This window comes from Talpa europaea, assembly GCF_964194135.1.
Source record: "Talpa europaea genome assembly, chromosome: 11".
In the NCBI taxonomy this organism is placed as follows: domain Eukaryota; kingdom Metazoa; phylum Chordata; class Mammalia; order Eulipotyphla; family Talpidae; genus Talpa; species Talpa europaea.
This window is the reverse complement of record NC_140078.1, coordinates 21256174-21276153: the sequence shown is the minus strand read 5'-3', so window position 1 is coordinate 21276153 and position 19980 is coordinate 21256174. Positions and strand designations below refer to the sequence as shown.

Sequence of the window (19980 nt, the reverse complement as noted above, 5' to 3'; positions counted from 1 at the left end):
ATTTTCATCTCACAATTAGAATGGTATTACAGGTTATTAGGGAGATCACAGAGGTAAAGAGACATTTTCACTACATCATATCAAGAGTAATACCATCAACATGATGTATTACTGTCAATGGTGGCTTTGATCACCTGGCTGAGATGATATTTCTGAGATTTCTCTACTATAAAGTTACCCTCCTCCATCCCCATACTATCTATCCTCTCTAAAAGGAAATCGCTATGTGGAGCCAAAACCTAAGGTGCAGGAGTCACACATCCTCTCCTTTAAGGCAGAGTATTTACATAAATTATTTGGAATTTTTCTGTGTAGGACATTTGTCTCTTATCCCCAACTTATCAATTTATTCATTAATTATTATATCAGCAGGGCCTCCCCTGGTGGCGCAGGTGGTTGAGCGCAGCGCTGTGAAACTGTCAGCAGCCTTTGCACCATTGGTTCTATCCCGGCCGGTCAGTGAGGGTCCCACATGGCACGGCAGACCTCGCCTGTCTCGCCCGCTGCTCCCCTCAGCAGTATATTTTGTCAGTCTGCCTGTACTGTTGCCCACTCTGTCTCTGGTGAATCCTCTCACCCTCCCGTGGAATCTGGCCTATACCCAGGTTCTTGTGTAAGTAAATAAATAAAAATCTTAAAAAAAAAAATTATTATATCAGTAATGTACTCACGGGTGTTTGTTTTCTACTTTGGGTTATAATCTAATACTATCAAATTTTGTTACTCAAATTATTTCTCTTTGGTCATTAAGAGCTCTTTCAGTTGGCCTGTGTCTCTTTTTGGTATGCCTGTCCCCATCAATGTAGAGTTTTTCCCCCAACACTTCCTTACTTCATGGCACTACAAAATTTCCCAGGCTCATTTTATGTATTTCCTGCCCTAGTCCTAAAATAAATCATTTTCCAAGAAGTCTTTATTCCTTTTATTGAAAAATTGATATTGGAAACCAAGATCTAGGTGCTAGGTATACTTACTGCTACTGGGATGTCATTTCTCTTAGATCCTGTCAACTCTCAGAGCAAAAGATATGGGTTTATATATAGGTCTATCACTATTTCTAAATGTGACCCTCTATGTGCATGTGTGTGTGTGTGAGTGTGTAGCTAAACACAAGTTCATATTAAAGTCTCCAACTTTAATCCATTATCACATCATTCTAGACTCCTCCCCTCCTGCTTATCTGTAAAGTTCCACTCCTACCACTTGCCATTCATTTAATACTAAAGGGATCCATTTCTATATAGTTGTATAGCAAGCAGTGTCAGAATTGTTAATTCAGACCTTGCTATCATCCTTTACTAACTTCAGAGTTGGTGTTTTTTTAAAATTCTCTAGAATTATCAACATAGGTAATTATGTAATCTTCAAAGACCGCCTTGCTTCCCAATCTATATACATTTTATTTCTTTTTCTTGTCTTAATGCTCTAGGCTAGCACTTCTAGTTCAATGTTGAATAGGGGTGGTGTGTGGGTACATCCTTACCTTGCTCCTGGATTATTTTAAAGCAAGTCCCAGATGTCATCTCATTTCATCTATAAATATTTTTATATGTAGCTACCAAAAATAATGACTTAAAAAACATAAACACAATACTATTATCGTATCTTCTAAAAAACTGACAATAGGGGCCTGCCCGATGGCACAGCGGTTGAGCGCTGGGTTGCAAAGCTGCCCCCAGCCTCTGCAGCGCCAGTTCGATCCCGGCTGCTCCCCGGCCTCTGGAGGAGAGTCCCACACGGCGCACAGACCTCTCCTGCTGCCCACTGCTCCCCTCAGCAGTGTACTTCGGTCCTTCTGCCTGCTCTGCTCCCCGCTCTGGCTCTGGTGAATTCTCTCACCCTCCTGCACTTCTGACTATACCCAGTGCTTGTATAAATAAAAATAAATATATCATTAAAAAAAAAAAACAAAATGATAATATTCCTTAAATTCATCAAATATAGAGCAGGATGATTTTGTCTTTATTCTCATTACTTAACACACCTAGTCCATCACATTATACACTATATTGTGAACAGAGCTCAGTGCACACTTACCATGCTTTCTCCCTGCTCTACCGTGTGGATCTTCATGTAGGCCCCCACTACAGCAGCCTTGGGGATACAGCCATATTTGGTATTAATCATGGGAAATTTGATTGGTTGAAGATGCCTCGATCTGAAATTTGACAGTTTATTAAAGAGAATTCATCTGAAAGAATCATGAGCCCCTAGATTATCAGTCTCGTCTCTACTGTATATTGAGATTGCCTTTCCCTGGAGAATTCACATCTGTCTCAGAAAGTGAGAAAACTTAAAATTAAGTCCTGGGAAAGAATGACTGTGTCAGGAACTGGAGAAGTTTAATAGTAGGAGACCAAGGAAAGGAAGAGAGAATAGCCCTTTAAACACCTTAAGTAGAAGCATGAGCCAATGGTCTATTTCAGGCCTTCTGAGAAGGAATTTCTAACAATAGAGCTGTCCAAAATGAAACAGACAGTTTTGACAAAGAGTGAGCTCTGTGCCCTTCAGGACAGAATAGAAGCTGGGAATTTTCTTCTTGATAGGAAGACAGAGAAGAGATGGGTTAGTTAGTTAGTTAGCTAGTTAGTTTAAAGAGACAAGTTTGCCCTATAGACTATGTACGTTGTTTATGGTGGAGCTGATTTTACACCAGCAACCCTGTTGTGATTTTTGGTCTAGGACTACGGAGAGGAAAGATACAGGCTAAGCTATCAGGACTAGAGGCAGGGAGAAGATGATTTATCGGCTGAGAATAGAACTGGACTCATAAACACATACACAAAAGAGGTTTCCATTTTCATCCTGCAGGATGTGACGTGGGTGCACATGCCTAGCATGGCTTTTGTTTTTCACTTCTGGGTTCAACCTGTCTCTGGTCCCTTACTGATTTACAGCAGAGAAACAGGGATGTTTCACTTTCAAAAGAACTTGGATTGGGAATATCCATAAGGGCAAAAACAGCTCAGCAGTCAAGGGGTGCTCACTAGAGAGGCCTGGAAATGTTAATGGGCAAAGGATTCAAGTGAAGTAGCAGTTGGGGGCAACATGGAGATTGTGGCACTGATACTATAATTAGTATCATTGTGATATTTTAATTTTACATTTAATGCAAAGAAGTGGTGTGTCATGCTGCAGGCTGGTGCCCATTCAGTGTTCTCTCCTGCCCCTCAGCCTCTCTGGGAAGGGCGTAAGTGCAGCTCTCTTTTTTTTTTTTTTTTAAGTTTTTATTTTTATTTTTTATTTATACAATAGCTGGGGTACAGGCCAGAGGCATGGGAGGGTGATAGGATTCACCAGAGACAGTGGGGAGAAGAACAGGCAGACAGACCGAAAGCACTGCTAAGGGGCACGACAGGAGAGGTCTGCCACCCATATGGGAATCTCCATAGCCAGCCAGGAATCAAACCCATGCTGCAGGGGCTGAGGAAAGCTTCACAGCACTGCACTCATCCCACTGAGCCACCAGGGAGGCCCGTAAGTGCAGCCCTTGTGATGCCACCACCTCACTTCTGTCATGACAGTTGTATCAGATAAGACTGAGTGCTAGCAAGCTGCTTGGGTTTGAATCCTGGTTCTGCCAGTTCCTTCCTGTGTGACCCTGAATACTAACTTATAATCTCTCTCTGTAACTTGGCTTTCTCCCCTGAAAAATGGGAGTGATAATAGTTGTACTTATTAGCTTGCGGTGCTATTGTAAGGATTAAATTAATAATCAAGGATCATGTGCAGAGGTAGCATTCCATAAATGTAAACTACAGTTGCCATTATCTCATTTAATTGCTGACTCACAGTCACCCCAATATTTAGACACTATCATTTACAGACAAGGAAACTAAGGCTTAGAGGGGCTATATACCTTGTCCATAGAAGGAGAACTAAAATAAGCGGCAAAGTCAAGATTTAAACCTGCGTTTAATGGACTCAAAACTCAGGCTGTTACCTACTACCTTGCTGAAATGGGTAGAATTTTCTGAAGGGATTTAGCGTCAAAAAGGCCCAGTGACACACAGACAGAGCATCAGAGTTAGAAAATCTCTTCTATTCCTTCTTCCTCAGCAGCTGCCCACCTGCATGGCCCTGTTACAGGCAGAGAATGCAGGAACCTCTCAAGCCAGCCTTTCACAGACACCCCAGTCTTTGGTGTTGTCTACATCTGCCCCCTGTTGCCCCCTCCCTGACATCCATGACATTCTGCTCTATAAGCTATGCCCTCTTTTTCAATCAGAATCTGGACCCTTCTATCTGCCATAAGCTTAGCTTACTTGATCTTTGGGCCAAAGGCCCTTGGGAGATTATTTTTTATGGCTTTACTGTCCATATTGAAATCAGTCCCTTCTTTCTCCCAGGATTTCTTGAGATGCAGAAGTTTCAGAGTACTAAAGTCCTGCTGAGGATAGGATTTGATCTTGAAGTCCTTGAATCTCTCTATAGAAGAAGGTTCTGTTAGAGAAAGCACAGGAAAATGCATTAATGGGTCTGTGCATATGTAAGGGTTAGAGTGGTGGTGGTGTTAGGAGGCATATCACAGTCACCTGCTGTCTAGTCTGGTACTTGGGGAAATTAAGAATGGAAAGAAGAGGGCCTCCCTGGTGGCCCAAGGGGTTAACATCACCCTATGAAGCAATCCGCAGCCTCTGCAGCACAAGTTTGATCCCCGGCAAGCCAGGGAGCAACCCATATGGCACAGCAGACCTCTCCTGTCTTGCCTGCTGCTCCCCTCAGCAGTGTATTTCAGTCAGTCTGCCTGTTCTGCTCCCCACTCTGTCTCCGGTGAGTCCTCTCGCCCCCCACATCTCTGGCCTGTACCCAGCTCTTGTATGCATAAATAAATAAATCTTTAAAAAAAATGGAAAGAAGAAAAAAGCAAAGAAGGGAAGGGAGGGGAGAGGAGGGGAGGAGAGAGGAGATGAAACCACCATGACTTCCATGTATGCCAGGCCCTGATCTTGAGACTTTATCCCTATTACATCCTGACAAGTATCACTCGCCTCATTTAAGAGATGAAATGAGCAGCAGAGAGTTTAAGTCACACAAAAAAGGGCTGATACTTGGATTTGAACTAAGGTCAATCTAATTCAAAGCTCATGTCTTTCCATTAAAAGGTCATATTTTTTTCTGGGCTTTCAAACTAGAATGGGGGCAGGGGCAGCAAGAAAAGAAAATTGAGTGACCAGACATAGACCTCTGGAAGACTCACTGGAGCCCTCACAGAACTATTGTAAGAATTACAGATAAAGTATGTGCTGTGCCTGGGGCCTCCCTGGTGGCACAAGGGGTTAAGACACAGCATTATGAAGTTATCGGCAGCCACTGCAGGACGAGTTCGATCCCTGGCCAGGAAGGTGACCCACATGGAGCAGCAGACCTCTCCTGACTTGCCCACTGCTCCCCTCAGCAGTGTATTTCAGTCAGTCTGCCTGTTCTGTTCCCCACACTGTCTCTGGTGAATCCTCTCACTCCCTGCACCTCTGGCCTGTACCCCAGTACTTGTATGCATAAATAAATAAATCTTTTATAAAAAAAGAAAAGTATGTGTTGTGCCTAGAAGATCTTCTATGGGAGTTTTTATTTTCAAGATCTCCAAGAGAATACTACTCAGAAATAAAAAAGAGCGAACTAATTACTCAAAAACACTATACTGAGTGAAAGGACGAAAAGGCAAAAGTATACATACTATATCATTCCATTTCTTAGGAAAGACAAGTGAATTCTATAGTGACAGAAAACAATAGGTGATTGCCTACAGCCAAGGGAGCCAAGGGTGAAATTAAATTGAATGGGAAGGGGAATAGGGGAAATTAGAAATGGTAAAATATTCTATAACTTGATTGAGGTAAGTTTCAACAGATAGAAGTTCATTAAAATTCTTTGAACTGTACAGTTTTCCCCCACAAACAATCTCTATATCCCCTTATCCTTTCTTCCTTCCCTCTCCCTCTTAACCCCAGACCCCTCACAGTGTTTAATGCCTACTAGCTTTTATATTTTACTTTGTATAATCATCTATTATGTAAATGTCAAGTATTTGTGTTTGTCATTCTGACTTGCTTTAGTCAAATTCCCTCCTTTTGCTGTGAATGGCTACATTTCATCTTTCCTTATAACTGAAGATGTTCCACACTGTGCATACACCACATCTTCTTGATCCAATTGTCTATTGATGGATATTTAAGCTGTTTTTGTGTCCTAGCTATTGTAAACAGTGCTACATGAAATACACATCTTAAATGTGTGCACATTATTGTATGAAAATTAAAGTGTTGCTTTTAAAATAGATCTCCGGTATTAGAAGCAGCTATTAAAATTAACAGTAATAGAGGGCATCTGCACGCTTATGTTCATAGCAGTACTATTTACCATAGCTAAGCTATGGAAACAAACCAAATGCCCAAAAATAGATGACTGGATCAAGAAGATGTGGTACATATACACGATGAAGTTATCAGCAATTATACTCAGCAACCAAAAAAGATAAACACATGCAGTTTGCAGCAACATGGATGGAGCTAGAAGGGATCATGCTCAGTGAAGTAAGTCAGAAAGAAAAAGAAAAATACCGGATGGTCTCACTCACAGTAGGAATTTAGAAAACTTAAATAAGAAACCAGGAAAAAGACTAATCAATACAAAGTAAAAATCAAAATCAACAAGCAACTATAAACCAGAGACACACTACGGAGGGGGGAGGAGGAAGGAAAGGGCAGGGAGAGGAAGGACTAGAGTCAAAATAAGGGTGGGGTGCCCAAAACCAGTAGAAGAAAAGAAGTAATAAAAACCAAAGCAGAAATAAATGAAATTGAAACTAAAAAAAAAATCCAAAAGATCAATGAAACCAAGAGCTGCTTCTTCGAAAAAATAAGTAGACAAACCCCTAGCCAGGCTCACAAAGGAAAAATGGGAGAAAGCACAAATAAACAGGATCACAAATGAAGAGGAGAAATCACAACGAACACAGCAGAAATCAAAAGAATAATCAGTAACTACTATGAACAGTTATATGGAAACAAGTTCAACAATCTAGAGGAGATGGACAAATTCCTACAACTCTACAATCACCCAAAGCTAGATAAAGAAGAAATAGAACACCTAAGCAGACCAATTACAAGCAGCAAAATTGAAATGGTAATCAAAAACCTTCCCAAAAACAAAAGCCCAGGACCTGATGGATTTACAAATGAATTCTACCAAATGTTCAGAAACAAATTAGTGCCTATCCTTCACAAACTCTTCCAAAAAATTGAGAAGCAAGGGGTAATACCAAACACGTTCTATGAAGCCAACATTACGCTAATACCAAAACCAAACAAGGACAACACACAAAAAAGAAAACTATAGGCCAATCTTGCTAATGAACACTAATGCAAAAATCCTCAATAAAATTTTAGCTATCAGAATCCAACAATGTATCCATAAGATAATTCACCACCACCAAGTAGGATTCATTCCAGGGACACAAAGATGGTTCAACATCCAAAAAATCAATCAACATTATCCAACACATCAACAAAAAGAAATATAAAAACCATATGATAATATCAATAGATGCTGAGAAAGCTTTCGACAAAGTACAACATCCATTCATGATAAAAGCCCTTGAAATTCTTGGGATACAGGGAACATACCTCAACATCATAAAGGCCATATACGACAAGCCAACAGCCAGTATCATTCTCATTGGTGAAAAGCTGAAAGCATTTCCATTAAGATCTGGAACAAGACAAGGATGTCCATTCTCACCACTGCTTTTCAATGTAATACTGGAAGTCCTAGCCAGAGCAATAAGACAAGAGAAAGACATACAAGGAATCCAAATAGGAAAAGAAGTCAAACTATCATTATTTGCAGATGATATGATAATATACATAGAGAACCCCCAAAATTCCACAGAAAAACTAATTCAACTCATCAATCAGTTCAGTAAAGTGGCAGGATACAAAATCAACACGCAAAAGTCAGTAGCCTTCCTATACACAAACAATAAATCTGAAGAATAAGAAATCAAAAAAACCATCCCTTTTATTATCAAAACAAAAAAAAATCAAATACTTGGGAATAAATCTAACAAAAGAGGTAAAGGACCTATACAAAGAAAACTATAAAATACTGTTAAAAGAAATAGAAAAAGACACAAAGAAATGGAAAGACATCCCCTGCTCATGGATTGGAAAAATAAACATTATTAAAATGGCCATCCTACCAAAAGCAATATACAGATTCAATGCTATTCCAATAAAAATTTCAATGTCATTCTTCAAAGAAATAGAACAATTATTGATGAAATTCATATGGAATCACCAAAAACCCCGAATAGCCAAAGTTCTCCTGAAAAAAAAGGGAATGGAGGCATCACACTCCCAGACTTCAAACTTTACTACAAAGCCATAATCATCAAAACTGCATGGTATTGGAACAAGAACAGACATACAGACCAATGGAATCGAATAGAAAATCCAGAAATAAACCCACAGATTTATGGTCAACTAATCTTTGACAAAGGAGCAAAGAATATGCATTGGAGCAAAGAAAGTTTGTTCAATAAATGGTGCTGGGAAAACTGGGTCGCTACATGCAAAAGAATGAAGCTTGACTACTACCTAACACCATGCACAAAAACCAACTCAAAATGGATTAAGGAACTAGACATAAGACCTGAAACCATAAAATACATAGAAGGAAATATAGGCGAAACACTACATGATATGCACATCAAAGACATCTTTACAGACACATCACCCAAAGCAGTGATAGTGAAGGCAAAGATCAATAGCTGGGACTGTTAGGGGGAAAGGATGTCCTGCGCTAATCCCATACAGGCTTTGTGGCCCCCACCCCCACTCCAGACCAAAGCGATCAGGACATTGGGAAAGACAAATCCCGTCACCACCAAAGGGAAGGTGGCTGGGACCTGAGGGTGGAGTTAAGCAGCCAGGGTTGGTATAAAAACCAGACCCGTGGGCTTGGGGGCTCACTCTGTCGCTCACCTCCTGGCTTCACATTCCTGGCTTGCAGCCAGCTCTCAGAGTGCCATTTTGGGATTCCTGATCAGCGGATCGGGTAGGACACATTTAAAACTTTGTCTCCCACTTTTCTCCCTGAGCTATACATTTCCTCATGTCCCCTTTCCTTGTAAATAAACCTTTTATTAACCTTTCATGTGTGCCTGCAGTAGAGCATTGATAAGTCCTTTTAAGTGGGTGGGTGAGGACCCACACACAGTCAGGCACCCCGTTTTGTATCGGGGTTGCCCTATAACAGGACTACATCAAATTAAAGAGCTTCTGCACAGCAAAAGAGACAATAACAAAAACAAAGAGAAACCCCACCAACTGGGGGAATATTTTTGCACACAACACTAATGATAAAGGACTGATGACAAAAATCTACAAAGAGCTGATGAGACTCAACAAAAACAAAGAAAATAATCCAGTCAAAAAATGGGCAGAAGAGCTAAAAAGAAACTTCTCTGAAGAGGAAATGCAAATGGCCAACAGGCATATGAAAAATGTTCAACATCACTTATAATCAGGGAAATGCAAATCAAAACTACGATGAGATACCATCTTACACCAGTGAGAATGGCACATATTAAAAAAACTAGTAACTGGGGCCTCCCCGGTGGCACAGCGGTTGAGTGCTGGGTTGCGAAGCTGCCCACAGCCTCTGCTGCACTGGTTCGATCCCCGGATGCTCCCCGGCCACCAGAGGAGGGTCCCGCATGGCAGGCAGACATCTCCTGCTGGCCGCTGCTCCCCTCAGCAGTGTGCTTCGGTCTTTCTGCCTGCTCTGCTCCCAGCTCTGGCTCTGGTGAGTTCTCTCACTCTCCCGTGCTTCTGACTGTACCCAGTGCTTATGTAAATAAACAAACAAATAAATCTTAAAAAAAAAAAAAGAAAAAGAAAATATCAAAATCAACAAACAACTATGAACCAGAGACACTCTATGGGGGTTGGGGGACAGGGAAAGGAGGGATTGGGGTCAAAATAAGGGGATTGTAATTGTATGGGGAATATAATAAAATAAAATAAAATAAGGGTGGGGTGCAATTGTATGGGGAATATAACCATAATGAAAATGCATACATTGTGCAAAGATGAAAAATGATGTAAGAATTACATAAAATAAAATATTAAAAAATTAAAAAATAAAAAGCTATTGTACCTCCAAAAAATTAACAGTAATAGAAATAAATATTTCTATTTATTAATAGAAATAAATTCAAACTGTACAAGGAGTAGGTCTGGATTAACAGAGCACATATAAAATGCCCTGAGTACAACATTTTAGAGGTCATTTGGCAATATCTATCGAAATTTAAAATGCATGGTCATTACACACTGGAGCAATTATTTGATTCAGTAATTCTAAGAATTTATCCAATATATTTTTTGCACAAGTATGTAAAGATAAACACACTGAGAAATTTACCACAGTAGGATAATAGTGAAAAATTGTAAATAATCTAAAATATCTACAAAAGGTAATTGCTTTAAAAACAATTATGGTAGATCCATACAATCAAATAAAACTCAGCTTTTAAGAAACAAAGATCCAAAAAACAAGAAAAAATTAATTAAAATAAATTTAAAAAATCAATCAATAAAAAATAAGCATACATCTGGACTTCTGCTTCTAGCCACATGGAGTAATAGGGACTAAATTTACTGTCCCACCTGAAACTACTAAAACACTGGACTAAATTTGTGAAGAAAATGGTTTTCAAGCCATTTGGGCATCAGGCCACAAAGACCAATCATCCCTGCAAGATAAAAAACAAATAAGTTGAGCCCTTCTATTGCCCCAGTTTACTACCTAGAGATTTTCTGGGCCATGGTGCTGGGAGAGGAAACCCAGGTAAGAAGCACAGCAATCTCCCTGAATTGATGGGAAGGAATTGAGAGTCTGAGGAAGAAGGGCATCTAGAATTCACAAGGCAGAGTACTATAGAGGAGAGAGCTACACAGAGAACTTTGAAGATCCTTCAAGGGCCTCTGCAGTCTCAACTGAATATTGAGCAGCACATTTATGTTAGGAAACCCCAGTCGTGGGCAGACTTTAAGATGGCCCAGTGTGCCCTATGCCTGGTGTCACACATTGTGTAAAATCTTTCCATTAAGTTGAACTGGATTTCAGCAAATAGAATGTAGCAGAAGTGATGGGATATCACTTTTGAGATTAGGTTATAAAGAGAGTGACTTCTGTTTTGGGCACATTGTGTTCTCACTCCTGTGAAAGAAAGCTGCCATGTCATGAACAGGACTTATTAAGACACCCATAAGGATAAGCTTGCAAATGGCCACGCCAGTAAGTTGGAAGTTGTTCCCTTCTGGGTAAGCCTTCAGATGAGACCCACAACCCTGGCAGACAGCTACAATCTCAGGTGAACTTTAGCCAGAGGCACCCAGTTAAGTCATGGGCAAATTTCTGACCCACAGAAACTGAGAGATAAAAGTGCATATTGTTTCAAGCTTTAAGATAACTTATTACACAATAATAGACACTAACATACTACCCAAGGCTGAGGAAAGAACCATCCAAAATGATTAGAGGGTTAAGCCATCAGGGCTCACACAGGATCAGCAATAGTTTCTGTTCCCAACAGCTAAAATAAAAACCTGCACAAATCACAGGCACTATTGACTGCAGAAAACTCACATTGGTCTTGCCTCATGAATGGGGCAAAATTTTTATCTCTAGATTAAACACTTCTCTGATCCTCCCTAACAAAACCTTAAACGCCAGGCTTCAAGAGATCAAAATACTTTCAAGTAACTTAACTGTATCCCAGAACAATCTCAGGAAAATGCTAACCAAAATCACCCCAAAGTAAGTGGGATTCGAATGCAGATGTCTAGCTCAAGCTCTCTTTTTTCCACTCCTCTCCTCTGCCTCCCTGTGTTGAATGCTCAGTTCTAATCTCAGGAGGGCTGGTTCCATCAGTAAAGCAATCTTTGTGGGAAGAAGCCTTGATTAATGCACAACTAATAATCTCAAAGGATTGGGAAGGGGTTAGTACTCAGTACTAGGTAAGACATAAAGATGCCTGGGTCACCATGAATGTCTGTCAAGGGTTTGAGCTCTTGACCCAAGTAGATGAGACCAAATATCTCTGGGAGGTAGAAGGGCAAGAGAAAGGAAATGCCACAATAATTGTAAACGGAAAAATTACTGCCCTGGAATCAGAAAGCCTGGTTATCATACTGGCCAGTTCTAGAGACCAGAAAGATGATGCCTGTGTCCAACCACATGAAATGAAGAGTGAGGAAGGTTGGAGACATTTATGAAGAGAGTTGGACCTGGGTTAGAATCCCAACTCTGAAGTCCTCCACTGCTTTATTATTACTATGTCCCTTAGACAAGTGATTCACTTCTCTGAACCTCAGTCTCCTCATCTGAAAAATGGAGATACAATCATACTTGCTTGAAGAGCTGTTGTGAGGATTATATAAGTATAAACAGCCACACTCAACACAGCATAACCAAAATCCCATCAACAATAACTGTTATTCATACTTATTACCTGCTTTATGACTTTGAATAAGGCCCTGGAGAGGACATTCACACATTTCATAATCTGGGATGTGTCCCTACCACACACAGCCACTCAGAGCTATTTATCCATTTGCTCTCTGATTAGCTTCTGAGTTCCTACTAGAGCCCAGGTGGGGTACTGGCCCCGAGAACACAAAACTCTTACAGAGTTTATATTCTAGGAAGGGAGGCAGATATTCAACCATCATTTCACATTCAGTTACAGGTGTTCCCTGACTTCGACTAACGATTTTTCGCCTTTACTATGGTACAAAGTGACACATTCAATAGAATCTGAACATTAAATTCTGGGTTTTGATCTTTATCTGGGCAAGTGCTGTGTGTATGGATACTCTCTTATCACGCTGGCATGACAGCAAGCACAGCTCCCAGTCACCTATGCCATCACGGTAAACAACTGACACTTCAGACCATTTTTAACTTTTACTACAGTTTCAACAAATTACATGAGCAGTTCAACACTTTTTTACTTTTATTTTTAATTTAATTTTATTTTTTTAAAAAGATTTATCTATCTATCTATCTATTTATTTATACAAGCACTGGGTACAGTCAGAAGCGCGGGAGGGTAACAGAACTCACCAGAGCCAGAGCAGGAAGCAGAGCAGGCAGAAGGACCGAAGTACACTGCCGAGGGGAGCAGCGGGCGGCAGGAGGGCGTCTGCGCGCCATGTGGGACCCTGCTCCACAGGCTGGGGAGCAGCCGGGGATAGAACCGGCGCTGCAGAGGCTGCGGGCAGCTTGGCAACCCAGCGCTCAACCGCTGCGCCACCAGGGAGGCCCTCAACACTTTTTTGTAAGACAGGCTTGTGTTAGATGATTTTGTCCAACTATAGGCTATTATCAGTGTTCTAAGTACATTTAAGATAGGCTAGGATAAGTAAGTTAGGTATATTAAATGCATTTTCAACTCCTGATATTTTCAACTCACAATAGGTTTATCAGAACATAACTCCAAGACTTTGATTATGATTTCAATGGGGTTAACGATCACAGAAGAGAAATACAGAGTACTTTGATGGGATATCATGGGGAATGGAAGATCCAATCTGAGAAATCTCATCCTCTCCGAAGGAGGAAGAGATGTTTAGTCTAACATCTAAATAAAGAAGAGAGCTGGACAAAAACAAACAAAAAAGGACAGGGGTTTGGGAGCGAGCCTATGTGAAAGCCTGAGGCAAGGAGTATATGGCTACCAGGGGGACTGAAGCAGCAGAGAGGAAAGGCTGAAATGAAGGCTGCAGAGGCGGGCAGGAGCCTGCTCTGGCAGGGTGGGCTGGTTAGAAGAAGGGTTGGTAGAAGAAGGGATAAAACCAGACATCCTGTGGGCCTTTCTATCTCTAGATTTCTAAGATTCTATGGGCTAGGAACTGGAAACAGAATGGGACCAGGCTCCTCCTGTTGTGCCACAGCTGCTACCAGATGTGGATGTCTTACCAATATGGTAGGTCTTTAGAGGTTTGTCATCTATCAGCTGCAGATGCTGCCAGATCCACTTACAGTAGGAAGAGGAGGCTGACAGGTCTATCAGCCTCAGGACTTCACAGCTGCCCTGGAGGCATCAAGAGACATAAACAGAAGGGTTAACTCCTAAGGTTTCAGGAAGGTCAGGCTTTGAAGATACACTCTTGGAATTGCTTCTTATCCAATGTTTTTTATTTGCGTAATGCAAGTTTGATTACAGGTTCTCTCTTTGTCTTTTTTTTTTTTTTTTTGGTGAAAATACAGTCTACTCATCATAAAAAATTCAAATAGCTAAAGAGGCATAAGAACTAAATATAATGTGGGCACTGGGAAAACAATCACCTTTGAGGGTGTTTTTAGGACAATTAGTGAAATTGATCATGGACTGTAGAGCATATATTATTTCTTTTATTTTTTTAAGATTTATTTATCCATACAAGAACCGGGATACAGGCCAGATATATGGGAGAGTGAGAGGACTCAACAGGGACAGAGCAGGGAACAGAACAAGCAGACTGACAAAATACACTGCTGAGGGGAGCAGTGGGCTAGACAGGAGAGGTCTGCCTTGCCATATGGGCATCTCCATGGACAGCGGGATCCAACCAGCACTGCAGAGGCTGTGGACAGCTTCACAGTGCTGCGCTCAACCGCCTGTGCCACCAGGGAGGCCCGAGCATAAATTATTTCAATGCTAATTTTCCAGATTTTGATTATTATTCTGAGATTAATTATTCTGACCTTAGAAAATAATCACTTAAGTGTATAGGCGTAAATAAATAAGATAAATGAAACAACTCTCAAATGATTCAGGCAGGGAAAAATATATATATAAAGAGCAATTCTAACAATATTAACAATTGATGACTGGTTAAGGTTATACAATAGGAGTTCTTTGTACTGTTTTTCAACTTTTCTATAAATTTAAAATCATTTCAAAACTAAATTTAAAAATTATTCAAACCAAACAGAAGAACATAGGGAAGTTAAAACTATATCAATCCTAACACCCAAAAATAACAAGCAGTTTTTCTATGGAAATGAAATAAAAAGAAATAACAAGAAGAAAGTTTTTGGTGATTTTATGTCAAACATTTTTCTATAAACGTACAAGATGTATATATAATTTTTCATAAATGTTTTATGTAAAACAGAGTCATAACCTTTTTGAAAACTCAATGATCAAGGAATCTTGATTCTATATTATTGTTTTTTAATGATTAGATATTATTCTATGTCATAATTTACATAAAATTAACAAATTTTGATTGAGCAAAAACAGTCAGATGCAAAGAGCACATGCATTACTGCATGATTCCATTTACATAAAGTTCAAGCACAGGAAAAAGTAATCTGTGGTGACAGAACCAGAAGAGAGGTTACCTTCAAGGAGGAATTTTGTCTGGAATAGGGTATGAGGGAGCCTTCTGAGTGCTAGAAATGGTCTCCCTTGATTTGAGTGATGCTTATAAGGTGCATATAAATGGATTGTTTATAATCACAATATAATCTAGATCATTCTAATATAATCCCCATGTTTGATTATCTGTTTAGGATTAATTCCTAAAGGTATGCATGTTTTAAATTTTGATATACATTGCCAAACTACCCTTTAGAAATATATTCTTGTATTACACTGACAACTGTTTTTCACAATCCTTTTAATCTTTCTTAATCTGATAGACAAGAAAGATATGTCATTTTTCTTTTTTAAAGACTTATTTTTATACAAGAGCTGGGGTACAGGCCAGAGGCGCGGGAGGGTGAGAGGATTCACCAGAGACAGAGCAGGGAGCAGAACAGACAGAATGACTGAAATACGCTGCTGAGGGGAGCAGCGGGCGCAACAGGAGAGGTCTGCAGCACCATGTGGAATTCTCTCCAGCCTGCCAGGATCGAACTCACGCTGCAGAGGCTGGACAGCTTCACAGCACGGCGCTCAACCTGCTGTGCCACTGGGGAGGCCCGAAAGATATGTCATTTTTCTTTTTATTTGATTTCCTTACAAAATATTTCCCTTCTTATAGGAAACCCAAGACATGTTATAAAGGTTCAAGACAAATTACTGTTATTGAGGAAAGGGAAGAATGGATCAAACATTTAATAAACCTTTATTATATGCCAGGCCTTGTACTTGGAACTTCATTCAATATTCATTCAACAAACATTTGCCAACTGAAACTGCAGGTACGAGAGAAACACATGTGAACAGTTTCCTCTTGGAAAGTCTGTGGTGAGTCTTTAATCACATCTCTATCGGTGGTGCAAACAATGTCATTTGTGTCTCCAAATGATAAACTATTCAAAGTGAGTTGATTATGGGCAATAATTGTTTGTGATGCCTGGAGGAAAAAAATTACAGTCTCCAACATTCCCAGGTCCAGAGGACTCCTGGCCACCTGCTGATGATTTTGCCCTCTAGTGGCAACATGCATAAACTACAAGAGTTGGGATAGCCCCTTCTTAGCAGATAAGAAGGTTTACAGTAAAATGGTATTACGTACATGGCTATTCACCAAAGCACTTTGAAGTAGCAGATTCAGGCAAGCTAAAAATACATCAATAAGGAGCTGGTTGAATTAAAGCAAATCATACAGTGAAATACTACACAAGTGGTAGTAATGAATGAGTTTATAAGTTGACAGGGAACAATCTACAGGAACATTCTTAAGTGAAAACTGCAAAGTGCAGCACAGTCTGTGTAGCACGCCACCACTGACCCAGAAGTGGGGAAAACATATACACACCCATTTGCTTAAAATATGCAGAGACTATGTGCAGGACAGACACATAAGAGACTAGTGACAGCGGTTGCCTCTCGGCAGGAATACTGGGTGGCAGGGGAAAAAGGTGAGAGGGAGACATCACTCTTAAATGTCTTGAATTTTGAATATTACAGATTTCAAAATTTAAAAAAAAATCATGCTAGTTGTATCTGTGTGTGGCACAGGAACAGAGTCTCAAAAAAACGGTAGTCTCAAAAAACTGGATAATAGGGGGGCGGGTTTGACAGAAAGGTTAACTCAAATCCCAAGCCCCAGAAGCCCCTTAACTCAAGTCACCTCTGCCCCTCATTACTGGACAAGCCCCTTAACTTTCCTGTCCCTTGGTTTCTACCTCTGTAAAATGACAATACTAATTTTGGGGTGTGGGGCTTCCATGAGGCTGAAATGAAATGACACATGTGGAGCAAAGAATATGGTAAACAGTAAGTTCACTATAAATATAAATGTTAGATTTTTTAATCATGATCAAGCAACAGACAAGTTGGCAAAGGACATAAGACAATTTGCAGGTGACAAAATTTAGCAAATAAACATGACTGATCTCACAATTGATCAGAAATAGTATATACTAAATAAGTTCTCAGTAAGGTAGCAATTGCTGTCTATTAAATTAGAAAATCTTCTGGAAGAATAACTGACAGACAGGAAAAGGTTTGGTGGCACTAGAGAGTGGTGCATTTCTGGAAGCTAGATAAAGTAGATTCCTCCTTTTGGAAAGCAATTTGTTCCAAGAGCAATAAATACTGATGACACCAAGCAATTCCACTCTTGAAAAATCAACTCCGGTGATAAGCTTACAGATGATTTTTTTCCTTCTTTCCAGAATGTTTTATGAAGTGGTCACATTACTCTTAAAATTTATAGATTATAATTTTTAAAAGTTCTTTGGCATCATAAAGATTTAAGAACCAATTGCTTAATTTAAATATGTATTTGTCTATAAGGAAACGTATATAAGCTCAAGACGGGGAGATCTACTAGCCCTCTTTCTAATAACTATCTTAAAGTTCACAACAACCCTCTGAGGGAGGTAGGCCAAATTGTGTTGTTTGTCTTTTATAAGTGGGACATGGATGCTCAGAAAGGTGTGTTTTAGAACAAGGATGCTCCCAGCTTTGCCACCCCCACCCTAGCCATCTTACCTTGCAGATGAAGATGATGGAGGATGATTCTACAAAGTCTTTTGTGATCACCTGCCCATATGAGAATTTCTCCACCTTCCCCAGACTTGCAAGCTTCCAGAGCTTTTGGTCTGACCACGACTCAAACAGACTCAGGCCCCTGCAGGCAAACATCTGTTAAAATTCATCGCCTTCCATCAAAGAAGGTGCCCAGCTCTTAGCAATTTCCAAAAAGAGAACATGTTCTCTTTCTCTTGAAAATCTTGAAGCAGATTTCATACCCTCTTCAATTAACTAGCCTGTAGCCACTCTCCTACCACATGTCACATTTCCTCCTCTGCCTTTTTCTTAAGGACTGGCCTGGCCTGCTTTCAATATGGGTAGTTCATTCTAGTCACTCAGCCCTGGGTCTGAGGAGTGGAGGACATCTAGACTCTCCTCCTTTGCCCATTTGTTCCCTGTGACCAAAAGCCCACAATGACAGCCAGTATCCCTGACCTCACACAAGCCACTGGGCTCGCCTTCACTCATTCAAGGACTCTAGCAATCATCTCAGATTTTCTTAGCTCCCCAGACTGTGTATTCAGAACTCAGGTGACTCAGGCCAAAGGGGAGCATGGTCAATGCCATCTACAGAGGAGGAGAAGGCTGAAGACATAGGAAGGAAAGTGGGACCACCATAGGAGTACCTCCTATGTGTGTGTCTACCACCGGACCACACATATTCTGTGATGACCTTGGGAGACATGATCTACATTTTACAAAGTAGGAGCCTGAAACTCAGAGAAGTGAACTAATCTATTTGGGCTCAATAGCTCAGAAGCCCAAGAGCTGACATTGAAACCAGTCTTACCTTTCCAATGTATGAAAAAAATAAACTGTGCCCCTTCATGACTAGTTTCCCCCTTTTCAGGGTCCACCCCTGAATCTCTCTCAGCTCTGGTCCTCCAGACCTTAGGGTCCATCAAATTTCTCTATAATCATGCAACCCCCAACCAGTGTTTTCAGTGCCAGGGCAGATACTTCATTTGGTTGTCACTCTTTTCTCTAACAGTGAGTAACTAGATAATTTAAATGAGCCCCTGTATGTGCCTACCAACACAGGGATGACAAAGGGAAAGAGGCAGCTCTAGCCTTGCCATCACATCTCTTATTATCTGATGAGGTAAATATACTGTAAATGAAGTATTATGGAATCAAGAATTACATTTAGATGGGTTTTTAAGGAAACACAACAGAAGCATCAAGGGGGGTTTGTGAGGTAGGAGGTGAAGCCCAGGGATGTCTGAATCAGACTTCCTGGCACATCAGCATCCTGGGCCTGGTTCCCTTACTTACAGCCTGGGGAGAAGAGAAATGGCATCATGGGTCAGCCTGTGAGACTTGATAAAGCCACTGGTACAATAGGCTTAGCAACTAGCCGGGCCCAGCTAATGCTCAGTACATGTCAGCTGATCTTATTCTTATGATCCCAAAGGAAGAGATTTTGAGCTGAGATTGTTATAGGACAGGGAGAGGGGCAGCCCAAACCCCGCAAACCTGCCTATTCTAAATGGGTTCTGCCATCCGCCGCATCAACACAGAACATATGAGACTTTAATGGGAAGGAACTTTAATAAAAACTAGGAAACAATACAGGTAAGGCAGAGTCTAGTTTCTAAATGAAGCACCCAAAGTTACCCGTCCCCTCGTGGGTAAAACTCCATTCATATGGGATCGGCCCAGAGCAAGGCCCCAAAGCCTGCCACAAGTCTAAAGCACCTTCCAGTGGGGACCCACAGAAAAGGGTCACAAACAACTGGACAAGCCCGGAAGGAAAAGAGCAAAATCAACATCAAGATAAAAGCTGCCATTGTCACCTCCCCACGGGTCTCACCCACATCTGTGTCACCTAGTCCACGACCAAAAGACAAGCGCAGTTTCTTCACGTGTCTCTAGGCTCCATGCGCCTCCTCCAGGTCTCCTGGCTCCATCCTGCTTCCTTCCTCAGTCTCTTCTGCAGCTTTTCCTCTTCCTGCTCAGCTCCACCCTCCCTCGGGTGGGGCAGGGAACCTCCC

The 19980-nt window shown here is 40.8% G+C and overlaps 1 protein-coding gene across 1 annotated transcript in view; it reads right to left on the bottom strand.

Moving 5' to 3' along the window:
• The window catches only part of CNBD2 (cyclic nucleotide binding domain containing 2), a gene marked incomplete at both ends in the record, with an annotated part of 48319 nt that overhangs the window by 12317 nt on the left and 16022 nt on the right, over positions 1 to 19980 (bottom strand). The window contains 4 exons of the mRNA XM_084247657.1: positions 2038 to 2158; positions 4266 to 4443; positions 13990 to 14104; positions 17945 to 18083. Coding sequence (XP_084103783.1) covers positions 2038 to 2158; positions 4266 to 4443; positions 13990 to 14104; positions 17945 to 18083 — 553 coding nt within the window. The remainder of the gene's footprint in view (positions 1 to 2037; positions 2159 to 4265; positions 4444 to 13989; positions 14105 to 17944; positions 18084 to 19980) is intronic.